Here is a 26615-nt window from a genome sequence, read left to right on the forward strand (position 1 = left end):
AGGGACAGGGGAATATCACCATAATGCCCTCTCCATCCTCTTTGATGGATGTGTTCGCAGATTTTGATGGTTGCACTGCTGCAGGAGCACTGCTAACGAATGTTTTTCACTCATTATCTTAGCAGAGGAGTGGAGTGTACGTTGGTTTCCTGTATAGGATTACTGTGTATGTAATAATACAGATAACTTTCTTGTACAACGTTATGGATATATGTTTGACATGCAGCTGCAATGTCTCAATTTGGCTGCAAATAATATCTATCTTTGTCCAGGGAGTGGAAAAAGTACAGATGTTGCCTGTTTTTTCTTAAAAATTTTTGCTGTTTGGAACCCTGTGGTTGTTGCAGCGTTGTTGTTGCAGTGGGGATAGTTTCAGAGTGAGAATGACTGCTATTGAGAAAAGGTGACACCTCCTGAAGGTGTTTACTTGAAGCAATGTTGATGCTGGAGAAGAATGCAGGGGGATAAAGGCAGTGATTCCTGAAACCTGTGAGCGCTCTTCTAAGAAGCAGAGGCTGTACTATCTCTCATCCTCTCTGGTCTATGGAAACCCTGCTGTGCTGTCATGCTGCCTGCTCTGTCGGTCAATTGTTTGGTTCGGGTGCAGACGGAGTAGAGACAAGCTGAAGATATGTCCATGCCTATCCTGTTGGCTGAACATTGTAAGTATTTAATGATTTACATTGCAGGACTGACTTATTTAACACCACATGGAGGACACTTTCTGAACAGTCTGAAATGATGTATGTGTTTATGTGTGCGTATAACTGCTTGCTCATTGAATTTTAGAGAGTGTTAATGTAAGTGTTTTCTACCTGCAACATGATGATGCATTTTTCATATTTGTCAAACATGTGCGCTCCACTGCTCACATTTGTCCCCTCTTAAACTCCGCTCTATACTCAGAGCTACTTCCACAGCATCACAACTCTCTGTTTTTGGTTTGCAAGCGAACTAATGAATGCATGTGAGTCATGGTCTCACTCTCCCTCCTGCAGAGGTTTTTGTTTACATGGTGGGGGATGTACCCGCTGAGGGAGCTGAACAGCAGAGCTATCTCTGATAGGGCTAGCATCACATTTCTACTGTTTCTCAACATAAAAGACAAACACATTTCAGCAGAATAATTGATGTACTGTACATCACTGTATCCCTGAGCTGAAGGCCTCTTTGAGAAGTACATCATCTGAAGATGTGAACCTCGATGTGCTAGTTTGACTCTGAGCGTTATTTGAGTAACATGATTCAAAATTGCAGCACTTGTATCAAAGTCAGCCTATTGAACTGTTGATGAGTAGTAGCCTGACTTTTACAGGATGGCGTTATTAGCATAAGAAGAGAAGAATCATGATGTCAGTCAGATGACCTAGTAATGTCAGATAGAGAACAAAGTCTTTTCTATGTGTGCCAATATAAGCAATTGAGCTGTTATATAAAACCCATGAATGTATATTCCTGATTGTTGGAACATTTTAGTCTGTATGAATTCAAAATTAGATTTTTAGGAGGAACAAAGTGTTATTTCTTCCCCCAAAGGTGGCATTATATGTTTATAGCTTTGAGTATAGAACAATTAAGAGCAATACATAAAAACTATTTCTGGAATTGGCTCATCCCTTGCATTATTTGGGCCTCTTGCAGCTGTAATAGATTTTATATGACAAAATGATAAACAGACAGCAGCAACTACCTGATTCAACATGTGAACTCAGTGAAGATCACACAGTCATTAAAGCAAGCTGAGAGACAGATTTCCTACCTTATCACAGATACATATCTTGTATTTTCTTGCTCGGTGTGATGCAAAGGATATATTTCATGAGTAATGATACAATGTTTAAGACTGCATCATCTTAAATTGCTCTCTAATCCACAGCTCTTAAGCACATTTGATCTGATCAGACAAGGATACATCCATTCATATGAGATGCTCACATGGATCATTTGATTACAAGCAGATTAGGTTTCAATTTATTTATAAATTAACCAACTGCATTATTCAGATATGGAAATTAGCTTGGAAAGATGTCTTTTGTAATAATACTAATGATTGCAGAGTCTAAAATTACACATGTTCATGTCCCATCCTAATAATCTCACAAGACATCAGAATATATTGAATATTTTTGCTGAGTTTTCGGCCTCTGGGGCTGTTATTGTCCATTTCTTTTGTCAGGTTTGTGATTTAGATATCAAAAGAAGGATTGCATTGCCTTGATTGAGGGTTACTGAAACGCTCTGTTACGTATGAAACCTCCCTCCACTTGTTCCCTTGCCTCTTCTTCTAACACTTTGTAACCTTCACTTCCTCACCCTGAGATGGAATGAGTAATTGGCTTGTTCGTTTGTTCTCAGCTGCTCAATTAGGTTTTAATTGCTGAAAGCATGACGTTCACTTTGGCACACGCTCCTGTGAGGATTATGGTCAAATTAAGCCAATTTAAACCGGGACAAAAGCAAGCTATGTAACAGAAAAGAGTTTGTTTGTTTGGACTGTGTTTAATTAGATGAGGATTTAAAACAGGAATGAGGGAAACAAGAGGAAAAAATCCTAAAACAGAGATATTTTTGGTAGTGTACTCATAGTTATGTCTTGCCTTGTGTCAGCTTGTTGTCCAAATATTTCCACTCACTTGTTTTTCTTTGAAGGCATAATTAGTTTTATCATTATCGTATGGGGTTCCCTAATTTACAAGATTAGCAGCAGATCTTCTTAATCATGTCCTGTTTCCATGATTCCTGTGTTTACAAGGTGAAGTTAATTAGACTGTGATGTCACTGATTTAAACCAATTTATTGTACAAACTGTTAGCTGTGAAATGCTAAAGCTACAGTATATATCTTCTGACAGCATCTCTCTCTTTCCCACCCTGAATCTGCCCTGAGAGTGGACACTGAGAGAGAGCCTCTCGGCCATGAAAAAGTGCAGTGGCCCTTTAGCTGTTAATATTTAAGCAGCCTGTCAATATGGATCCATCTGCAGCGGGGTGATGAGGCGATGAGGGTCAGGAATTTTGAGAAGGCTTCCTTCAGTGGAGTCTTTGTTTTACGTCTCACTGTCATTGGGGATGTAGAGGTTTAAGATAATGTGTGTGACATTGACATTAAGGAGTCTTTTTCACAAACAAGGAGCAGCCACATTATCAACAGATTATTTTTACCTTTATTTTCCTCTCAGTTGTTTCACTCTGCTGTCGATCCAAGAAAGACATGACAAATTAGTGAGTCAGAAGTCCCCCATGATTTACATTTGATCTTTTAATCCAGAAAAATGTGTTATAGGATCAGACTCATTAGTCAGGGATTCTTCTTTTGGTTTTAGGTTAAAGTAATGAAGATGTGGAAGAGGGAATGTCAGAAACCGAAACCCCTGCAGTGTTTTTTTTTCCATTCAAGATGTTCTCTAGTGCTTTGTTAATGTGTGCCATGGTGAGGATTTTGATAAGTGTGTTTGGAAACAAACCCCCCTGAACTGACTGAGTCTCTGTTGATCATACTGCTGATTGCTGAATGGTTCTCCTGCCATCTATTGATGATGTCTCAGAGGCTGTATTCCTGGTTTTCCTCTGTGTATGGTTTTAACCTGCCCACGGAGAACAGAGTTAATGATGAGAGGATACAGTGACCCCTACTGTGCGAGACAAAAAGTGCAAGGAATAGCTCTCTCTCTCTCTCCCTCTTTTTCTCTCTCCCTCTTCCTCTGTCTTTACAGGAATCACATTTCTTGGCGTTTACATGTGTATGGTTTTTCTATGCAATACACCAAGTATACTATGACTATGGTGTCCTATCTATATACAGTTTGGGTGGAGTCAGGCTTGAGATGCGGTTCTGTGTTATTTTTTGGGAAATCAGGCCTCAAAGTCATAAAAAAAGACCTACAATTAAATGGCTTGAAAAGACCATCCTAAATTTGGAGGCAACACAAAACCATCTTAAAGTCATTTTTCCTCCTCTTTTTCTCTCTATTCCTGTCCCTATGTCTCTTTTTTCTCACCTCTATCTCTTCCAGCCCCCCTCCTCTCTCTCGGAGGTTGGTTAGAATCTGAGACACTTGGGAGCCTCAACAAAATATGAAAATAACTGGATGAGATTAGATTTGGAACCGCTCAACAGTCTAAATTGGTGTGAAATTTTCCCCTCTGTAGAAACACTGCTGTAAATCAACAAGCAAGTTGCAAACATACCTCTTATTTAGTTCTTTATGTTGTGATTTTGGCTCTGCAAAACAATCATTTGTGCACATGGGACTGAGTGTTGCACCTCAATCTTCTAGCTCCCCTCAGCAGCAACTGGTCAGACTTTTTGGGGTGTTTGTGCATGCATGTGTGTATATGCATGTAGGTCAGATATTCCATCCGATAGTCCCGTGGCTCCCTGTTTGCACAAGCCGGTTGTTTTCAGGGCTGTAATAACAGTGGAGAGCCATGGGATCCACTCGCTGCCTCCTGGCTCAGAGACAGACTGTGAAGCCACGGCCTGAAGTTCTCCCTCTGCTGTGTGTGTGTGTGTATTCAACTGGACAGTGTCTGGTCTTTGTTGAGGAAAAAAACAAATAGAAAATCTACTCACAAAGGAATGGAGGGACAGGGAGGAAGACAGAAAGAGAGATGAAGAGAGATGGATTGAGATTGGGAATGTTGGAGAGGATAGGAAGAGTCCGGGAACAAAGGAGTAGAGAAAAAGGAGATGGTTGGACGACAATGATAATAACGTGAGAAAGAGGGAGAGAGGAGGGTAAAACAGAGGTAGGAAGAAGATTAGAAGGGAGCAGAGGGTGACACAAATACATAACAGAACAATAATTTACGATAACTACCCAAGCTCTGCACATGTGTGTCTTTGTGTGTGTCTTCCTTTGGGAGCCGGCTCTGACTGCTGAGTGTGTAAACAGGAACTATCCTGCTTTTAGCAAGCTGGAAGCCCTGCAGGTGCAGACACACACACACACACACACACACACACACACACAAATGCACACCACAATAAAAACAATCAGATCCAGTTATGAAAGTTAGGGTGTGCTTGCTGAATTTGTTGATGTAGAAACCAAAGAGTTTTCTTCCGTGGTTATCACTCAGCACTCAGTTTGAGGCATTCATTACAGATTTTGTGATAGAAAGTCTTTGTTTTCCTTTCTTTTTATACTCAAGCTGGAAGACACAGACACCAAGTCACTGCGAGTTTCTACCAAGCCTTACCTTTATTTATCAGAGCCTGCTGTTTTGTTGTCTGTGCAGTGACGGCCTCAGATGCAGATTTCCAGCTTTCATCACAGAGCTTGTGTTAATGTCTGCTTTTGAAGTTAATCATATGTTAATGTAAAGTTTTGTCTGTGTGGTTTGTAATAATCCTATTATCAGAGCTCAGCTGCTGCTCTGTTTGTTCTGCAGTCAGCTGAGGTCATGGTTTAGCGGACACGACATGTCTGCTGTGAGGTGGTGGGATTTTACTTTATGCAATAATGTTTTCCTTTGAGGGAGGATATTGTGCACATGCAGTTTTTGCTCATTTAATGGCTCAGCTTGTTTCTGCAACAACACAGTGCATTAGATTTCTCTTCTTTGCAATGTCCTGTTTGTTTTGTCGAGCTTTCTTTTTCTTCAAAGATGTCACATGCTCTTTAATGACTTCTTGCTTCTGTCACATGTCCAGTGTTGTTTTTTTTATTGCCATACAGAGGGAAGGACAGAACCTTATAATAACAGGAAGATGAAAACTTGAAAGAATGTGATACCATGTTTTATTAATTTCTTTTTACTTATGGAATCTGAAAACAGTAAGTAACACTTGATACCTGCAACTGAATTTCAGGTATTCAGGAACCAGTATGAGTACAACTCCAAAATAAACTTTCCCCCCTTTCTATATCCTGCTCACAATGTCTGACATCATCACTTCAACTCTCGTCGGCTTTGGGCCACAACTGTCAGAGACAAACAAAGGACATCTGACGTGGTGTCGTCTCCAGCACCGTTTCTCCTTCCTTTTTCCTTTGCTGTCGTCTTTTCTTCTGAGGCTGTTAACACAGTGGACCACAGAAACATGCTCTCTCTCTCTCTCTCTCTCTCTCTCTCTCTCTCTCTCTCTCTCTCTCTCTCTCTCTCTCTCTCTCTCTCTCTCTCTCTCTCTCTCTCTCTCTCTCTCTCTCTCTCTCTCTCTCTGTACCCCGCCTGTCAAGTGTTATTTGGTGCACTGTGGTTTATTGGCCCGGCTTTGTTGTGCGGCGGGACAATCGGAGCACGGTGTGGATAGAGGAAGCTGATGAATGGTGTTCCCTGAGCCGTACAAAACGTCCTCCTCTCTACTTCATTGATGTGTTGATGCGGCTCAGCCGGCTGCCCAGTGAGTCTGTACTGTATACTGTTGTGGGCTTACAAGCAGACAGATGCGCATGGGCGCCCAACACTGAAAGGGGCTTTTATGCTTTCTTATGGTGTCGATCCCTCTCACAGCCTCTTCTTCTCTTGTGGTCTGTCTGTGGTCTTTCTCAACCCCTCTTTGCTGCAGTAATCGTGCAGGATGCAACAGTCTGACAGTGAGTAAAGGTCAAAGGAGAAGCCACAATGTTTTGGCAGAATACTACAGTCCTCTTTGTGAGCTCATATTTCTTTTTAAGTTAGACATTAAGTTTGAAGTAGAAAATGAAAGATGAAAGGAGGCAAATAAAGGTCAGTATGTTATGTAAAAAGGGGTGAAGAGAGGAGCCACACAGAATCACACACAGATACAGTAAAGCATGAAAACTACATTAAAAGTCACATTTAAAAGAAGGCTTTACTATAGTATTTCCAGCTTTATGTCAGTAATTTTCCATATTTCTCAGATTATTGTTTTTTTCTTCTTTGATATGGTGACTCATCTTTTTTTAAGTGTTCGTTAGAAAGCAAACTTTGCCTGTTTTGCTGTTCAAATCAAACAGTCCAGTTAGGGCTGCACAATGCATTGTTATTTTATCACTTTTCATCTTAAAAATGAGCATTCACAATAAGTACGGTAGTCTAAATATAACTGAGAAAAAATGTCTTATATTAATTAGCAATGCTTTGTTAATTAGCATGCATACATTTAAAGGTGCAGTGCTTAGTATTTAGCAGCATTTAGCAGAACAGACTTGATAGAAAGGGTGAGTGGTATCTGAGCACTAGATATCACTATACTCCCATTTCTACACACTGTACCTTTAACCTACTGGATGCAGGCCTGGGTATAATGCTTTGCTGACATTTTCATGCAGCCAGAAGAAGCTAGAGCTTGCTGTAAACTACCCTTTAAGAACAGCATGTCACTGTAAGTTTAGCTAATATCCACTTATTTCTGGCACCTCACGTTATTATCACAATACTGTACAACATAATAGCACATTGAATCTTTATCTTATGCAGGCAGCCCCAAAAAAACCTGACCTACTGCACTCAAGCTTGTCTGTTTGTGTATCTCTGTCACAGCTGACTCCCCCGACCACAGCATGTCCCCCGTCAGAGGTGACAATCCTTCTCAGTTATTTATTCCAACAGGCTCATTCAGATATGTGACCTGAAGGACAGAGTCTACTCTTAGCTGCCACAGTTGAGAGAGGACTGTCCGCTCTAGCTCACTGAGACAGAACACGTCGTTGTAACACATTTAGGTGTCCACTTATTTGTAATATCTTTCCAATATCGAAGGATAAGTTGGACATTTCAGTTTCGGGCACCTGAATTATTTTCCAGTAACAGTATATGATCCAGGGTCGCTGCCTTTGGAAGCTGGCTTCTCGTCAAGTCGGCACACTTTGGATCGTTATCTGTGACACAGAACATGGCTGGTCTAACCATGTTGTTCCGTCTGCACTACATGGGTTTCCTCAGGGACAGGAAGGGTCGGCTGACTTTAGAGCCATTTCAGACAGCTAAGAAAGTCGGTATGTGGTCCCTGAAAGTGCCGCTTCAACATGAAAATATGCCCTTATATGATTTTTTTGCCAATTCTTGCTGGATTTAGCCGGTAAGGCTGGCTCAGAATATATCTAACTGAGTCTGTAACATTTAATAACACTTTCATATAAAGATAGCAGTATTGCTTGCTAATCACTTGAGCTTTACTTGCTGTATCATGACTTCTCTGGCCTTGCTTTTGAGCTACATTTCTTATAAACCCATTTTTAGAGCTTATCTGAGCTTTCCTCACAATTTTGAAAACTAACGGTAATCCCCCCTTGACTTTTCCTTTGAGAGGCAACAAAGCAGCTTAATTTCTCTCTAGGAGTAAACAGAGAATGAGCTCTTTGTTTGGTTTCCTCTGCTGAAAAGATGTTGGCTCCAAATCAAGGAACTGTTCTATAAAGGGAATATGCACAAGTATTTGAAACAAATTTAGTCATGCTCATAAATGGGGGGAAAACACTGATGATTTGGATACAACTGCTTTGGGCAAAGATGAAAATGTGATGTGTTTCTGACTTCTGCTGACGTCAAGACTGTACATCAGAGTCAAAAATAAAGCTTAACATGCTAATCTATGAATGAACTGCTTTGTGCCTGCTTCAAAGGATGATGTCTGTGATATATATTCCACATCACGACCCAATTTTTTTTAAAGAACTCTTAAAATACTATAAGTAAAATGAATTACTGAAGACTTATTAGAGTTATTATAGCATTCTTATTTACCATTTTGAAGTAAACAAAATAAATCCACTTATTCAGTGCCTGGAATTTTACATAAATACTCACTGTGTCCTTAAAAAACACTTCAGACTATAAGGAGGACTTTGTTTACATTAAGGGTCCTTAAAGACCCTGGTGCAAAAAGCTCACAGTCACTGTCTGAGTCAACGCATTAGTCAGAGAGAAGATTACAACCAATCATTATTAAAGCCTATTTCACCCGCAAATCCACCAGCGACAACTGTTTGGCTGGCTTAACATTTTTTTCCCTGTGAGTAGCTAGCCAGAAACACATGGGAGAAACTGTTTAATGCAAATCAACACTTGTTACTAAATCTTGTCTTGGGGAGGGGTTAGTGACACGGGGGGACACAGCAGACAAAAAAAGCCGCCAGTTGGTGAAGGCAAAAAGGAGCTGGCAGTGCCGTTGGCTTTCTGTAGCTCGGTGGGTGGCAGGGCGTTGGCCAGTGTATGGCAAAGCTGTTGTTCAGTTGCTTCCTTGCCATACAACAATGGTTAGAAAGCTGGATCTGGTACGGTGCTAACTGCTGTGGATCTGAGGAGGATGCAGTGTAGGCCTAGATTGGTTTGGACGGTGAGAGCTAGTTTTGGTTAGCAATGGCTGTGCTGGATAATCACAGCTGGCAGTACGCTCAGGCTGGAAAAACCCTGATCAGACTCTCAGGTACAGTATCCTCTATCATACATGTATTATATTTTCTTTACTCAGAATCTCATTTAGTTTTCTTTCTCATCATAGAGGGACTAAAAAATGTCAACTTAAGTGCACAACTCAAATGTCTGTCTTGAAAGAAAATGTTTTTCAGGTAACTTAAGTAGAGAGATATTTAAGAAATGTCTACTGTGGTCTAACTAATGATGCTTTTAAATGATTTCTTACTTTTGATTCATTGTTAACGATGGCTTCTTATTATATTCCTCCATTATTTTTGTGTTTGTTTTAAAGGTATCACATCAACACGTGTACATGAAATATTGTACATTATGCACCCAGAAATACTTTAGAGTTATAGTTATAGTTAAAAACCTTATAAGCTAACATATTTTGCATGTGCAGATACTACAATAGTGCATAAAAGTAATGGATCCTTGTTTTAGCTGATACTTCTTTTCTGTGATTTTCTATCAGGGAGTTTATTAGTTACCCCTGTATGATCAAGCTTAGTGGTGCAGTTAAGACCACGTGCATGTCTCTGTGCATTGATAGGACAGTGAATAAGTGGTTGAGCATACATTAGACACCATCTTACCCTGAGCAACACACATTCACTATGTTACAACAAAGCCCTTCTTTTGCACTGCCTTGTTTAGTGCAGCTGCATTAAATCTGTTCCCAAGTGTAAAGATAATAGGAACACCTAAAAATGTTGCAAACCCTCAAAGGAGAGTCTTGCAAAAAAAGTATTTCAGTCAATGCTGCTGAGGCTGAGGTACTGCCTCTGCCCCTCTGATAGAGCTCTTTGCCTGAATCACGTTGAGAGAAACAGAAAACATTGTGTTTGCAGTACAGCTGAAAAAAGATAATGCATGAATTAACATTTTCTTTATTCTATGTTATTTTGTCCCTTTTGGCACACAGTAGTTAACCTTCCCCAGTGTCTTCCTGCTTCCTGCTGCCACCACAATCGAAAATAAAACCACTGCACTTTTCAATGGTACATATCCCAGATGGCTCATTTTACAGTCAAAAGTAATATGAACTCTGTGTCAAACGGGATCTAGATATCACACAAGTACTTCTGGTTTGAACCACCTGTTTGAGTATCACAAAAGCTGAGAGAGCACTATGATGAGAGCCTTTTGTTTCAATACAAGTTATAAAGGATCACGAAAAGATATGCATATATAGTTTATTTTTGTCAGTGTACGGCTGGTTTGTTTGTGAGAGAACTTAAAGGTGACATATCACACTCTTTTTCATCAATATATATTGGTCTAAGAGGTCCCCAAAACATGTCTTTAAAGTTTATGCTCAAAAAAACACTTTGAAATCAGTTTTTGGCATGCCTGAAAACCCCTCTTCTTCAGTCCTCTTCAGAACACTCTGTTTTCTCTCTGACCACGCCCCCTCAGCACGTTAATCTAATGTTTACATGTTGGCTGAATATACACGGCTGCTCAGAGATCACGTTACTTCAACCCTCTGAATCTGATCCAGAATCTGATCCTGATGGAGAGGCGCCTGCAGCAGGACCTTTCTGAAGGATTGGTCACAGATTTAGTGTTTCTTGTTGTTTTATTTATCAGTATGTAGATGTGTGTCTTGGTACACAGCTACGAACATGTAGCTATGTGGCTATGCTAACTAGCGCTAGCACTTATCCATGGTAAATAAAAATCATCCACTAGATCTTCAAATCTGCAGACGTGGGGAGTAAAACCGACCTCTACCAGAAAGGCAGCAGGACCTTTTATGAAGGATTGGTCACAGATTTAGTGTTTCTTGTTGTTTATTTGTCAGTATGTCGACGTGTGTCTTGGTACACAGCTACAGCTACAGCTACAGCTATGAACATGTAGCTATGTGGCTATGCTAACTAGCGCTAGCACTTATCCATGACAAATAAAAATCATCCACTAGATCTTCAAATCTGCAGACGTGGGGAGTAAAACCGACCTCTGCCAGAAAGGCAGCGGGACCTTTTCTGAAGGATTGGTCACAGATTCTGTGTTTCTTGTTGTTTTATTTGTCCGTATGTTGACGTGTGTCTTGGTTCACAGCTACAGCTACGACATGTAGCTATGTAGCTATGCTAACTAGCGCTAGCACTTATCCATGATAAATAAAAATCATCCACTAGATCTTCAAATCTGCAGACGTGGGGAGTAAAACCGACCTTTGTGTTTATTAAGACAGCCTACAACTAGCATGCCTCCCTCCTAAGCTCCTTGTTACCACACATTTGTGCAGGTAATGAAAAACGGAGGAGAGATTCAGTATTATTTTATACAGTCTATGGGCTGAACAAGCTCCGAGCTCTGACTCCGTGACAGACCGGATATTGTTGTGACGTAACAAAAACACGGAAGTCTGAAACGGCTCGTTTCACACACATTTACAGAAAGGTGGAGAAATCAGAACAGGGGCAGAATGGATTTTTTTCATTCTCGGGGGGTTTGTAGACATGCCAGGGACACATATTTCAGGTAGAGAACCATTAAAAAGTCCATTTTGCATGATATGTCACCTTTAAAGATTGTCTCTGGGAGAGGAATGAGACTACAATTGCATCTGTGACCATAATTGCCAAGCACTTGCTGCCACTCGTCATGCTCCAGGAGTCGTATGTGGGTCATTGTGCTCAGCTTTACTGTGCTACAGAGGTACACAACAATTATTGCAACAATAGGTCATTAAGTTACTATAGGTCTGCTGTACAGCTTATGGTAACTGAATTTTGAGGCCCCTATGAAGGGGTTTTAACCCAACACAGCTACAGCTGCAAACTATGATAGGCCTATGCAAGGAGTCTTTTAGGACAGCTGGCCTTAATTTGATTGTCTTGCAGTTTATCAATTACCACAGAAACACTGGACGGTGATATTATTATTATTGACCATGTATCAAGTACTGTAGCATTTTGGGAGTCACCCTACAATTCCTGCCTCTTTTCAACGTTGCCTTTGCCTCACAGACCAGGCAGCTTACAGATACTACAGCCATCATTCTCCATAAAAATGGAAGCATTGCATTTTATCCCTTCTTGCTCAGTCACCTCGACTTGGTGCCAGCAGAGGTAATGGATGCAGATGTCTGAGGAGATGAAGGCTGTGAGAAGATTAGGAGAAATAGTACCATTTGTCATGAGAGCACTGCAGAATGAGATCACATTTAGGCAACCTGAGGGAGGATTTATTACACCTTTGGCATACCTGGGCCAAAACTTAGATTCCTGGATACAAAGTAGACTAGTAGACTGCATTCAATCGATTTTTTTTTCACTTAGGACAAGTAGACCTTTTTTTTTATATGAGACCTTTACACTTTTGTGATGAGATCAATAGAAAAGTTTTTGTTTGACTTTGTAACAGCTTAAGTATCAGTACACAAGTATTTTACCTCACCCCAAGAATCACTGTTTAAACAACAAGAAGCTTGTCATCCAGTCTCTGTTGCAGACTTTGACAACTTGGGACTACAAACAGACACTGTAGATGTCCCAGACCTCTTAAAAACCCCAAGAGAAATAGTTAGTCCTGTTTTGATGCTGGACAGATACAGACTGGAGTTGCAGCAACTTGATAATGTCAAGAGAGGCCCTTCAAATCAAAAGTATTCTACCCCAGTCCTCTTTTCCTGTCATGTTTTCATCCTTTTGAGTATGAACCTGTTGCAGTGTGCCGTCACATTAAACAAACAGCATTCAGCACTTGTAAGTGACGCAGTGGGTTGCCAACAGTGAGGCCTGGGGAACACTGAGTATGTCAGAAGTCAATAAAGTCAGCAGAGAGAGGGGGGAATACAGAGAGTCAGAGAGGGTGGTAAGGATGTGACATTAGAGGGGAGAAACAAAAAAAGAAGAGAAAAAGAGGAGATTTGTAAATCTTCCACGGAGGTGAGGTTGTTATCCAGGCTCAGTGAAGTGTGAAAGGAATAGAGAAACAGCTGTAGCACCATAATAAGAACACAAACTGTACTTATATTCTGTCAGGGTTTATTACATCCTGAAACAGCTTACAAATGAAACAACTATGGTACACACGCAAACAGACAGCCGCACGCAGTTCTGTATCTGTGCAGTATGCATTCATCCCTGAGGCTGTCTCCAGGTTTTGTGTGAGTTTCTTCTTCTTCTTCTTCTTAAGTTTGTTATGGTAACTGCTTTAAATACATACACATGCCACAGCAGTGATAGTGTGACTATGAGAGCACAGATGTCAGCACAGTAGTTCATTATACAGCATTGAAAGTGCTTTATGCTCTTTATCTGTCTCACAAACAGCTCAGTGCAGAAGCCTTTTTATGCACACTCACTGGCCGGGGTAAGACTGCTGATCATTGTTTCTCTTTGCACTTCCCCTTGGCTGCTCTCACGCTGCATTAAATAAGAGTTACATTGAGGATATGAGTTCTATTTGCTGTACTGAATGAAGGGAAAATGATTTACAGAGCTTTTTGTTCTCTCTGCTGTGGATGAGGAGTTGTAGCATCACATTGTGGTTAAGAGCCATACTGAGCTCTGAAAATATTGTCTCAAGTTTTCTCCATTATATCTTTCTAACTTGTGTATTGTGAGAATGCGGGTGATGATTGTTATAAAAGTATGTGAAGCTGTAAGCTCAACCTTGGGAACCTTGGAATGTGTGTCTGTTACAACTTTGGACTCTTCAGTGTTTTGAGGTGAAGAAATTGTGAATGGCTTTTGCCCATAAAAAACATTTAAATCCAGTCCAGTGACATTATACGCTGCTGCTTTGGTCCAACAGACTGCAGGAGTTTATGACATCACTGGACATCCTTTGTTTGTCTGACCCATCAATGAGCCTTATCAGCACCCATAGCGTTTTCCACTCTTCATACTGTGTCACATGACTTTACTATCACATCAAAACAATTACCTTAAGGACATTATCCAGAAATGGCTCTAGTGCGCTACATGCAGCGTCATAATTTGATGTATTGAGCACAGACCATGCTGCTATGTATGTCGTCTTTGGATTGAGAACAGGCAGGAAGAAACATATAATATTTCTTCAGTTGTGGGAAAGTATTGTTTAGTCTGAAGGCGCCACACTGCAGTTAAAGATTGGACATTTGAGCACAGTGCCAGAGCTGTGCCATGAGATTAGCCTTTATTTCCTCCCTGTCCAGTTTGCTGTGACTTATTCATACCCCCTTTTCTGCTGTGCTTAGGGGTGATATCCAGGTCGAGGGGTTGTGGTAGGAGCAAAGTGTTATTTTTACTGTAAGCCACACTGTAACAACAATATGAGAGACCCGATGAAAGCTGAGCTCACCACAGTCCCCAGGCCCCCTGCCAGCTTCGGCTGAAGGTCACAAAACTAGAGTAGAGTAGATGTTGCGAGGAGTGGCTTTGTTTCTGAGAGGGGGGATATACAGACTGTGTGTGTAAGTGTGTGTAGTAGTAGATCAGAAAATAAATAAATGAAAAGGTTACAGAAGAAGGACAGATAGAGCAAGAGCCAGAACAAGACAGAGACAGAGCTCTAAGTTGTTTATCTTATCTGTGCTGATGCACCGGGGCAACAGACATGATGCTATTCTTGTCGAGGTTGTCACACAGGAGGCATGACAAACAACCTGGTTGTAACAGCCCATCATATAGACCAGGCTAAAAGCATATCATCCTCAACATGTCGGGCAGTGGTAACCTGATATCTTTACACACTAGATGGTAAATAAGAAATAGTACACACCATGATATGTTAGGATGATAGATGCATGATGATAACTTGATGATAAAGCTGTGGTGACTGTCTTAGGTGTAAGCAATTAATGACGTTGAGACAGGACTTCCTCTTCCGTGCCCTGCCGACAGTGCAGCTGGAGATTTGAAAGACAATGTGTTCTCAAATCAAAAACAAAGCAAAATTTGATGCCACAAAGTAGGGGATGTAAATTTCAAGTATTTTCCGTGATCGATCTTTGGAAATGTCAATTATTGATTAGTCATTAAAAAAAAAACGTTTTCCATGTCGAAAACAATGCCAAATACGTTTTTCCCCTGAATCAAATTTTCCTTCACGACACAATGTATAACTGACAGTATTAAATAGCTATGGATCGTATTGGGGTAGTCAAAAAGTTGAACACGCTGAATATCAACATGTGGAGCAGGCTCAAAATCTCCGCGGACATACAGTCATAAAAGTGAAGGCTCAGACTTCAACAAGGGAACTGAACAGAAACATATTTCAGACTCACAGTGTCCAGTTTTCTGTCTACTCGTTCATATTGAGAAAAATAAGCATGTGTACGTGGTCAGGGGTCAGCCGGGAGCACAACCGGGTCATAATCAGTCTGGGGCGGAGGAAAAATGCGCTCGTGGAGACCTGTCTATCAGCCGCAGCCCCCAGGTGAGCGTGTCCATTGTGTGCAACACCTTCAGTCAGCTTTTTCACATCGAAACATGCTTTAAACTAGGGATGACCACAATTAATCGATTATCGATTAATTGATTGTTAAGAAATTACTCGAAACACACATTTTTGTTATCAATTTTCTGTCAAGTGGAACAAACATCATGTGGTCTCATATTACACTCATCTATCAGGGAGGTGTTTTAAGTTTAAAGCATGTTTCGATGTGAATCAGCTGTTAAAGGTGTTGCGCACAGCGGAGACGCTCAGCTGGCGGCTGCGGCTGTGCGTCAGGTCTCCACGTTGCGCTTTTTAAAAGAGGATCAATATGATGTTTGTTCCACGTGATTCAAAATCAAACAAAAAAAATGTGTTCAAGTAACTTCTTAACAATCAATTAATTAAAACTCGATTAATTGTTGACATCCCTACCACAGAGCAAAAATGATCTCTTTCATTTCTTTCTTGGTCCATTACTTCCTCCAGGTTAGCACTAGTTTATCTGCTCCTACTGAGTCTCAGTGTCAATGTAAACAGTATGCTGTAAGCTGTATGAGGTCTGTCCTAAGTCATCAGTTTAGTTAGTGTGGCTTAGTTGTTCTTGACTGTTGAGTGTTTTTATGTTTGAACTCAAAGAGCTGCTATTGACTTGTGTCAAACCCTCAGTGAATTGGAATACGTGTCAGAGAACCGGCTAGTTTCCTACTTCAGAAATCTGGCCTTTTGTGTTTCCTACCACATCTGTCAAACAGAGTGGGTTATAAAAAGTTCAAGTTCAAAACACAAACTTTAACACGACCACAAAACAGAAGAACTCCTTTTTTTCCTGCAAACACTAACTTTATACTTTGTGCCATTGGTGGTAGACGTTCAGGGCTTGAAAGTTTCCTGGAAGACACTGGTGTTACTTTTCTCAGGGTGAGATATCATCTTTTATGTTGTATAGGATCAGGGATCTACAGTCACATGTGCTCTATTATCTCTCTGGCTTCTGTTAGGTTTCTCTCAAAAAACTAAAAAAGTGGCACATCTTTCTCTCAAAGGAAGCACTATTCTTAGAAACTGGCAGAAGGTGTCAATCACACTGCTACTCCGTGAAACACAGGTCAAGACACAAGCACATGTGCAAACACACACACATAAAAACACAGCTACAAACTGTAATAAGACACATGCACACTCTCAAAAAGAACAGACACATGCCCACATACAGCAAGACTAATGCACATACACTAATAACAAAACAAAATTCCCATAATCCTTCACTTCTGAGCAATTTCTGAAATCTCTTCACATTAGAGGCAGCTGAAATCAGGCCAAACTGAGCAAAACCAGACTGAACAGTTTGACAAATGCCTCCCAATTGTCTCTTTTCTCTGAAACTCAGAGTGGTTCACATCCTGGGCTCTGACCCAGAACTGCACTATGAATGGGCCATCTGAAATCCATCACAATCACATACACTGTAAATCTTTGTAGATAGCAGACACTAGATTCCCAAAGAGCTTACATTTATACAGCTGCCATTACGAATAATGATGAGAATCCATTTGTTGCATTTGTTCTGTGAAATATTGCTGCAAAATCTGGGTGTGCATAAATGGTATAAAATGCATTTCATAGTGATTGCTGCTCTAGATCTTTTGGTCATCACACAGTTTCTTACTGGCAGCACAGATCCATGTTATCAGATTTGTGCCAAGGTGGTCAGCAATGCAGTCTGGGAAAATGTACAGTATTTGTTCAGCAGTTTTATGTCGCAGTCTTGGTCTGTTCTGCTGTACTACACACACAGAGTAGCTTGTAATTGCTCTGAGTTTGAGGTTATGAGGTTATGAGCCAGAGGATTGGCATCACGCTGCGTGCCAGGCTGTGCAGATGCACCATGTACAGTCTAGCCTGTGGTCGAAAGGATTGGAAATAAAAGGATTGGCACGGTGCTCTGAGGCCGTCTTTTCTGTGGAAAGACGACACAAGTATGCAGTTGTGTTCATTTTTAAGTTATGAGACGGGTTACAATGCTTAAAGGTGAGGGAAACTGTTGTGTTTGTCCCTGCACATGCTATAATTTTGGTCAACTTCTTCCCATTCTGATCTAAACATAGCAGCTTCATTACCTCTCATTAAATCCCACTAGAAACAGGTCTGTAACCCAGTTTGGTCCCTAAAGGGTGTAGGATGTTTTCAGTCTGAGGTGTGAAGAATTGGTACAAGGCACGAACACAGTCTGTTCTGTAGTAGTGGATTCAGATCAGCATGTGAATGTTCCCAGTCGGGAGTCACGGATAGCTAAAAGGAAATGGATTGGCACACTTTCTGCGTGTTGTCCTGTTGCCCTCTTGCTGTTACACAAGTCATGTGAATTGAAGGATTTAGGCCACAATCCTCGCAGAGAGACAAGGAGGAGGGTTGAGCGGGGTAAATCTGTGTCGCTGCCTTTTGCTCCTTGTCTCGGTGTGCTTGTCTAAATTCTCACAGAGCAACAGGAGGGAAAATGCTGTGTAATCACTGCTGGAGCAGCAAGTGAAATATTTTCACAGGGACTCTGGAGTCATGCTAACACAAAGAGAAAGAAAACAGACTGTGAAATTATTTTGAAGCGAAGCATAAAACCATTCCGTTTTATGGAAATGCTCAGTAATTCTGTAAGCTACAATTTAGTGTTTCCACCATTGTGTGAATATAACAGCTAAACCACAGGGTCTGACTGGCCTTTGACCTGCGTAGTAACACTCAAGACAAAGTCTTCAAAACATTAGACAACCCTTGATTTGGACACAAGCACATATGAGTTGACTTTTTTTCTCCATCCTTTTGCCTCTTTTTTTTATTGACTTTCTTTGAAGTAACCTAATTTTGGTGATTCTGAGCTCTTCTTGCATTTTTATTAAAGGAAAAGAGCTTCAGTTAGATCAAATAAAGATAGTATGAGAACAGAAACATTCTCTCGACTAGTTGCAATCATAGACTGTATAAATAATTGAAGTAGTATCTGTGATGTCACCCATCTGTTCCTGAGCGCTGTTTTGAAGCCAATCGTCGGTGGGAGCCATATTGGTAAAGCTGAACTCAACCAAACTTAGTGTGAGGTAAAGAGGCAGGGGTTGAGCCTACTAGCCAACAGCTATGTGTTCCTGCCTGTCAGTCAAGTCAGTCATGTTGTTGTCCTTATTTGTGCAAAAACTTGTAATCTTAATATCTTCTGAACCGTCGCGATAGAAAAAAATTCACCTCCTGTACAGTGTGTGCCGATAGAGAAATTAGCTATGTAGACCAAAGCCGTTTTTTGAACCAGGCTGTAATCATGTTTATTTCTGCTGCAAAAATCGTCTTCTTTGAATTGATGTGGTTTCCGGTGCTTCTGCAGCCAGCCTCAAGCGGACACTCGACGAACTGCAGTTTATGAAACTTCCATATGGGCTTCAGGTTGCTGCTTGGTTGCAATGCACACTATAGACATGACAAATGGTCCCTCTCTGATGCTCAAAGATGAGTATCTGACTAGCAGGAGCATTATTAAATAGCATGCATTATGTGTTGTCATGCCAGCCCAGGCACAGAATTCTCCTCATGACACACGGTTCTTGTCTCTGTGATAAATGTATGCAGATGTCTCCATTGTTAAATCTGCAGGCAGTGCACATGTGAGAGCCCATGTAGGTGTGTGTTGTGCATGACCTGCACTGCCTCTGTCATGTGTGCAGCTGATATCCTTCCTTGCAGGCATCACCTTTCAAGTATGTCACAGTGAGTACTGGTAAAAAAAAAAAGCCTTCTGCCTTTGCTCTTTATTTTCCTGCTTTGACTTTCAGATTAAAGAAATAATAGTTACTAAAAAGGCTGACGGTATAAAAGCGTATTCCTTGGAAAAACGTGATGCATTCTGCCTAATTTTAGAACGCCCTGAGAGCAGGCTGCCAGTAAAATGGATTGCTCTCATTATGAGTGTGTTATGAACAAGCAGCCTGTGATTGAAAAGCTTTATTTCATGCTCGGCAGACTTGGAAATGAGGGGTTGTGTGTGTTGAAGAGAGGAGATTGTCGTGTGTGTGACTGTGTGTTCTGGTGTGTGAGTGTGTGTAGCGAGAGGCTGTTATGGGATTTCATGAATCACAGTGTGTAGAGTAACTCTTTATTTCTAAGTGATATCGTACGAGTGTTGCTGCATATAACCATGACAGAAATAAAGTAAGGCAGTGTGATCACATGTGTTCTTGGAGCATCACAAATATGATAGACCACCATGTAGTAACAGAAACTTGCTCATCAGCAGAAGCTCATATCATACTGCACTGTAAAAGTATGATACACCTGAGTATGCAATACTCCTCTGTGTTATTTAAAAAATATTCAAAACTCTAAATTGGTTTTTTTTTTTGGATGAATGCTTTTTTAACATGCACAGATTATTTATGTGCATGTGTTATAGAGACTAAAATAAATAAAACCACAGTCCTGAATGATTAAATAGAGAATGCATCTTTCACCCAGATTCTATGCACTATCCTAGTTTTCCTTGTAATGAGATTTTAAAAAAGGAGAGATTATAACATAACACATTACCATATTGAATTGTTACCCCTCTAAATTGATACATATTTTAATACCAGGGTTTTAGAGGACATAGCCTAATCAGTTTTCAACTTGATTGTGATATCAGCCGTGGCAGCATTGGTAAATGCATTTTGCATTGCAACCACCTCTGTTTCTTTTTCCTGCAGCAGCTTTGCACATTAACCCACAATGCACACATGCACAGCTTTCTGCTCACCCTGCCAAGGTGCCACTATGCTGCACATTACACAACAGAACACCCCAAAAGTCCTGGTCAACATCTAACCATCTTCATAAAGCAGTGCAGAATGTCTTGAACTTTAGTATTAGTAGTTGTGACAGTATTCGTAGGGTTGTTATACAGATCTATAATTAGGTTTTTCAAATCAAGGCTGTAAAGCTAACAAGTAACAGTTAAAACACGTACACTTGTCTGTCAACTCACTGCGCCCCTATTTATGTATATATGCATTATTGTAAGCCTTAATATAATTATTAAGCATGAGTTATGAAAACATCCCCCCTACAAATATAGAAATGAGCCATAAGGACAAAAATGTTTTGTTCTTTAAACATTCTTATTTCTGCTGCAAAAAAAAGCAGGCAGGGAGAGAAAGTTTTAATGAGTGTTATTAAGGTTTCCTTGGCTGTTGGAACGAGCCTCAAGTGGACACTCAAGGAACTGCTTTTGTTTTTGCACTTTGCATTGGATTCATTTTTTACCACCAGAGGTTGCTGCTTGATAGTAACCCCTGTTCATTGAACATATCCCATCACATGATTATTGCCAATAGATCAGCCTAATCATCCAGCAATTGATGCACTTTTTTTTTCTTTTTCTTAAAATCCAGTCTAAAGATATGCAACTTCCACTGTAGCCACATCTGTCTCTATCCTACTGCAGCCCTTTGCATAAACCTGAAGTGCACGCAGGTCCAGCTTCCTGCCAGCCTCGGTTAAGTGATGTATTTAAAAAGGTGACCAACTGCAGTTTTAGCAGGGCTGCAGCACAGAGGTCAGTGTTGGCTGTGAGCCAGGGCCAGTGTTTTACATAAACCACCACAGTGAGGAATGTGTCTGGGCACACTTCACAGGAAACACACAGAAACATGTGCTCACACTCAAAGTGCCAGAGGAGTGTTTTCACTCTCTGCTTTGGCCCTGTACCTCTGATGCACACATACACACACTCATTCATTCTTTTGAAAATGCAGAATGAAGTCTACGTCTTTGTTTTCTTTTTCAACTACTGCCAGTTTATCTGTTAGGGGTACAGATAGAGGAGGGCTGGATGAGAAACAGGTGCAGCAGGTCATAAAGATACAGTCAGCACAGAGGTGGATCACAAGGACTGTGGTGGAAGATTGCAGGGGACTCTCTCTCCCTCCCCTCACTAGCTGGGGAAAGAGAATGAACCCATTATTGCTACCTCAGTCCCATCTCGTCTTAGCTGGTTGTGACATTTTCCGTGAGTCAGGTTTAGTCCAGTCCGGCCCCTTCCCACAGTGAGCTAATGTGCTGTCATCCAGGCCTGACTGGTGCTTCTAACTCCCTCAGACCGTGGATGAAATCGATCTAACAGGAGCCATTAGGACCTGTAGGAGTTATTTAGCCGTCTCTTTCTGCAGTCTCCTCTGTCTGTATCATTATCTGTCTCACTGTACTCTGCAGTTTCATCTGTTCGCATATTCTCTTTGCTGTCTTGGGATTATCAGTGTCAGCCTGTGCTCCTCTGTTCTGTCATTTCATGCTACACACACTTTGTCGCTCTTCATTTCAGTCTACCTTTCCCTTTGATCCATGTTTCTCTTTGTGCATCTAATTATGTGGCTCTCTCTGTTACCTCTTTGTTTTTACTTTGCCTTCTATGATATCTCTTTGTTTCCTTCATATCATTAGGGTGTAACTCATTTGCAACCAGGGAGAATCGGTTACATTCTTTATGTCTTTGGTTTTCTTTATCTCTCCTTACTTGTTTCAAGCTGTTGTCTGATAGTATTCCAATTTTAAGAGCAAGAAGGTGATTTAACTTTGAGTAATCACCAGTCTTAGCTTGAGAGCATGGCCTCACAGTTGTCTGAGAGGAATTCAGATCACTACTGACTTTAATGTTGAAGCATTTGGCTTGTTTGAGTGCATGAATCACAGCTCATCAGCCACAGCATGAATAGCTCGATTCCATTTGTAGTCTTTGTGATTAAATGTTTGTCTTATAACTGTCGAAGCTAAAAAGTTGCTGCTTTTTCCTCTTCAGTATTTATTTCCCTTTGGACCTTGTTTTTTATCCTCTAATTTGGAATCTCATCTATTTTTTTTACTGTATTCACTTTGGTTAGGGCCATAATGGATAAAAATCGTATTTTTTTCTCGCAACAGAATATTTGATCTGTAAGAACCTTAGAAAAAAGTCTGATACAAAAAGGATTAATTCCCAAACCATCCTAATCCCCAGCTACGTCTACCAACTCTATTCTTTAATCATGAGCCAGTTAGCTAATCCCACTGTTAAATGCCACTTTGCAAACTTCACAAGCACTCATAACTCAAACACATTTAATAATTCATGACGGGAGTGACCCCTGTTGAGAGTACTAGACACCATGCTGAGGTCGACCTCTGGGCAGCTGTTTGATGTCCACGCTCTGTTGATGCTTGCAGTCTTCACAGATGTAATTCTATATGATCAACATTAAATACACGTATGGCGATTGGTTGAAATGGAAGGAGACATCTGAAAGAATGCAAATAATCTCCCTCTTGAAAAAAGTAATTTGTGAATGAAGCCTTGGCTGAGGAGTCCCAAAAACCCACACACACATTCAACAAAGTTCACATGACACAGTTTGAAAATGCAGTTCTAACAATTTTAATGAATTAAAGGCTCATTAAATCCTTCAATTTACTTTAAATTAACATTTTTTTGTCCTCTGTAAATTAATTCATCTGTTATTGCTGTACTGCTGGATTTTTACAGCTTATAAGGGATATAATGTGCTTTTTTGTTACACTCAGAAGGAACAGTGGTTTTGGCTTGAATCAGTTCTGGATCAACTGGTATCAGTGGTTTTGATACGATTTAAGATGATGCAGCTAAATATGATTGAATTTAAGCAATAACCGCATCATAATCCATTATTCATTTTTTTTAGCAGAGGTTAGCAGCACACAACTTGAGATGCATGTGGGTTTGTGCGTCAGTGCGAGAAAGATGACTCACAGCCACATCTAGGGATATGTGATGACATCACCAACTGAGTGCGTCTGCAGAGACCACCTCCTCCCTCTCATGCACTCATCCTCAGTGATCAATCAAAGCTGTCAATATCGTGATCCATGTGTAGCTCTCAGCTATAGATCACTGTGCATCCCAGTGTGTAAAGTCTTTCATTGTGGCAGTGATAGAGCGTTTGTCATTCAGTATAAACGAGAAACTGTTCATCTGATTTGTCATAAAGTGGTAATCAGTGGCAGAAAATATGCAATGGTATTTGACTATATCACACATTCCTACATTACTCTGTTCAGCAGACCATCTGGTTCAGTTGTCTTCATGACTGACTGCTCTGACACAACAAAGAGATAAAAGTCAGTTGGTGTGAGTGTGTGTTTTGATGTGTTTGGTGTTCTGTGTGTGAGTGTGTGTATACCTCCATCCTGCTTCCTAGTCAGTGTGCCATCTGTTGAGGAGGCGAGGCAAAAGAGTTGACATTTGAAAAACGTACCAAAACAGAGGTGAGCCCCTCTTAATCCTGGCAGGGTTAACACTTAAGGTGGAAATGATATATCAAGTTGTCATGATCAAATGAATCGGGGGTTCAACATGATTTAAAAAAAGGATGAAATATCTGCAAAATGAAAAATGTAGTCCAGTCAAATTGTGTGTTTTAACTTTGATGTGCTGACACCTTATCAAAGTCAAACTAACAACAATACTTGTTCTTGACCTGCTATAAATCTAGCTGAACTCATAAAGACACCCACTTGTATTCTTTTCCTCTGTTCTTTATTGTAAACACACTTTTTGAACAAACTGCAACATACATTTTAAAGATTAACAGAGGTGTGCAGGATGGTTTTCTCAAAGCTGTTCATCCTGGCCTGATGTAAAACAATGTTGCCCTTTATAAAATATGTCAAAAACAGTCGTTCACCGTGTTTACAGTCTTCCTCACAGGCTACATACAGTGCCATTGTATCTTTGATAGGCTAGATTGAAGTAATCTGGATTATAGCATTTGCTGAGTTGGTCAAATCTGAGGCATTATCAGCAAACACTCAACAAACTCAGCACAAACTAAACTAAATGTGTTGCTGGTCACAGTGCGGCTCAACTGGCTGTTTTCTTTATTCTTTGTTTTTGCTTCCTGATTTGGTTTTGAGCCTCCTGCCTTGCTGACCTTCTTTCCTGCTTGCCTCTGTGTTTCAGGGTTTCATCGCAATGAGGATATGAAGGCCATCGATGTGCTTCCCATCCTCAAGGAGAAAGTCGCCTTCCTCTCAGGTGTGTAATGTAAAGTTTTGATATCTTTGCTTTGTAAAGATGAAAGGGATCACAGAGATTCTGAGGGGTTTGAGTCATGGAGAAAAAAAAGGATTTTATGAAACATTTTTACCCCTCAGCTAGCTTTGACTGTAATTGTGCATATTTCAGCTTTGGACCCAGAGGTAAGAAAATCTGGAGCAGCCTTTGATGCAAAGAAGCCACTCTGCTGTACATTGTGATATCAACACTTTACAACCCTTTTCTAAATTATGCAACAGTGTTTGAGAAGACTGGACAGTCTTTTATTAGTGCAGTGAACCTATATTGTTCATATATCTAACATAAATGCAGCTAGCATACCAAGTTTAGCATCCCTGTAAAGTTAGAGGGTGGTTAGTGGGTTAGATTGAGCAGAAGTTAATTTCATTTCACACCATGATGGTTCATTTTATGCAGATCACATGCAACCAGGCCATTGGGGTTGATCTGATCTGTTACCCATTGCACTGCTCATTTACTCTACAGCAATATTGTGTTTGGCATAGTATGGTGTTGGTGTGACTCATTAAAACTTCCTTTCAACGCTTTTTTTTCTATCTTCAGTGAAAAAGAGACTAAAAAGACGTCTGTTTTCTCCAGTTGTCCACCAGTCGTTCTAAACTGAATCATGTCGAGAAGACTGGAATGCTATTTCAGAAGCTTCATTTATAAAGAGGAGAATCATTTTATCTTTTTTGTGCAACCTGATTTTGGCCTTGATTTTAGAAAAGCTCGTTAAAATTTCAAACTGGTCTCTGTGCTTGTATGAAGGACCTTTTTTATTCTCATACATCTGTAGAGACCTTTCATTGGACGACAATTTGCGTCATACATATGGTACTATTTGCATGATTCAGGAGAACCTTGAAGAGGAGAGCAATGTTAGATGTCACTTAAATGTCACTACACAGAAGCTTTAGTATCATTCTGTTTTAAGTTTGAGCTCCAGCTTCAATGATTTATTTGCTTTTTTTAAGTTCAGTTTCTTATTTGCAGAAATTGTTTTATCTTAGTGGTGATCTGAGCCTCTTCCTCTCCCTCTGTAAACTAAAGAGATGATGCCCCACTTACTGTCCAGTTTGAGTGATTCTCTCTGCTCCTTAATAATTAGTGTTGTTTGTTTCTGAACACTGAGTCAAAGGCTAGTACTGGTGTCGTCATTGTGAGACAAGTGTGTGCTCTGACGCTTCCATTTGACTCAGTTTACTCATGACTAACTGCAGACAATTTCACAGATGGTACCAACACACATTAGCTTCCTGGCATGAGAGAACTGCTGCGTCCACTCCACATCTTTTCAGGGTTGTATTCTGTAGGTCTTCATAAATGGTCCTTCAAAGATTCACTTAGTTTAGCTAGCTTTGTCACAGTGTTGCTATATTATGCTGTGTGAGCTTTATCTTTGTGGGAAGTTGATTTCATATTTTTCTCTCCGGTTTTCTTCCCCAAAGGTGGCCGAGACAGACGCGGAGGTCCCGTTCTCACCTTTCCAGCACGAAGTAACCATGACAGAATACGACCTGAAGATCTGCGCCGCCTCATAGCTTACCTGGCTACTATTCCCAGGTAGAAAATGCTCTTCAACCTCGTATGCAGACTTTGAACATGCACATGTGCTGACTTATAGAGCCTGCTCTTGATCCCAGGTTAATTTGAGTCAGACTCTTGCTCCTCTCCTCTCATGCAGTCACACTCACACACTTCTCATCACTTTCTTCGTGTCAGACTTTCCCACCTTGCTTGGATTTAAAAGGCTGAAGTATAACCTGAGGCTACAGAAAGCTGGGATGGCTTTATTTTAGATTCTCTGTGAAGATTCAGCCCCCCTT

The 26615-nt window shown here is 40.6% G+C and overlaps 1 protein-coding gene across 1 annotated transcript in view; it reads left to right on the forward strand.

The window, feature by feature from the left end:
- The window catches only part of triob (trio Rho guanine nucleotide exchange factor b), a 110895-nt gene that overhangs the window by 20809 nt on the left and 63471 nt on the right, over positions 1 to 26615 (forward strand). Inside the window, exons 5-6 of the mRNA XM_034697933.1 lie at positions 24691 to 24765; positions 26238 to 26352. Coding sequence (XP_034553824.1) covers positions 24691 to 24765; positions 26238 to 26352 — 190 coding nt within the window. The remainder of the gene's footprint in view (positions 1 to 24690; positions 24766 to 26237; positions 26353 to 26615) is intronic.

Source organism: Notolabrus celidotus, chromosome 12, assembly GCF_009762535.1.
Source record: "Notolabrus celidotus isolate fNotCel1 chromosome 12, fNotCel1.pri, whole genome shotgun sequence".
In the NCBI taxonomy this organism is placed as follows: Eukaryota; Metazoa; Chordata; class Actinopteri; order Labriformes; family Labridae; genus Notolabrus; species Notolabrus celidotus.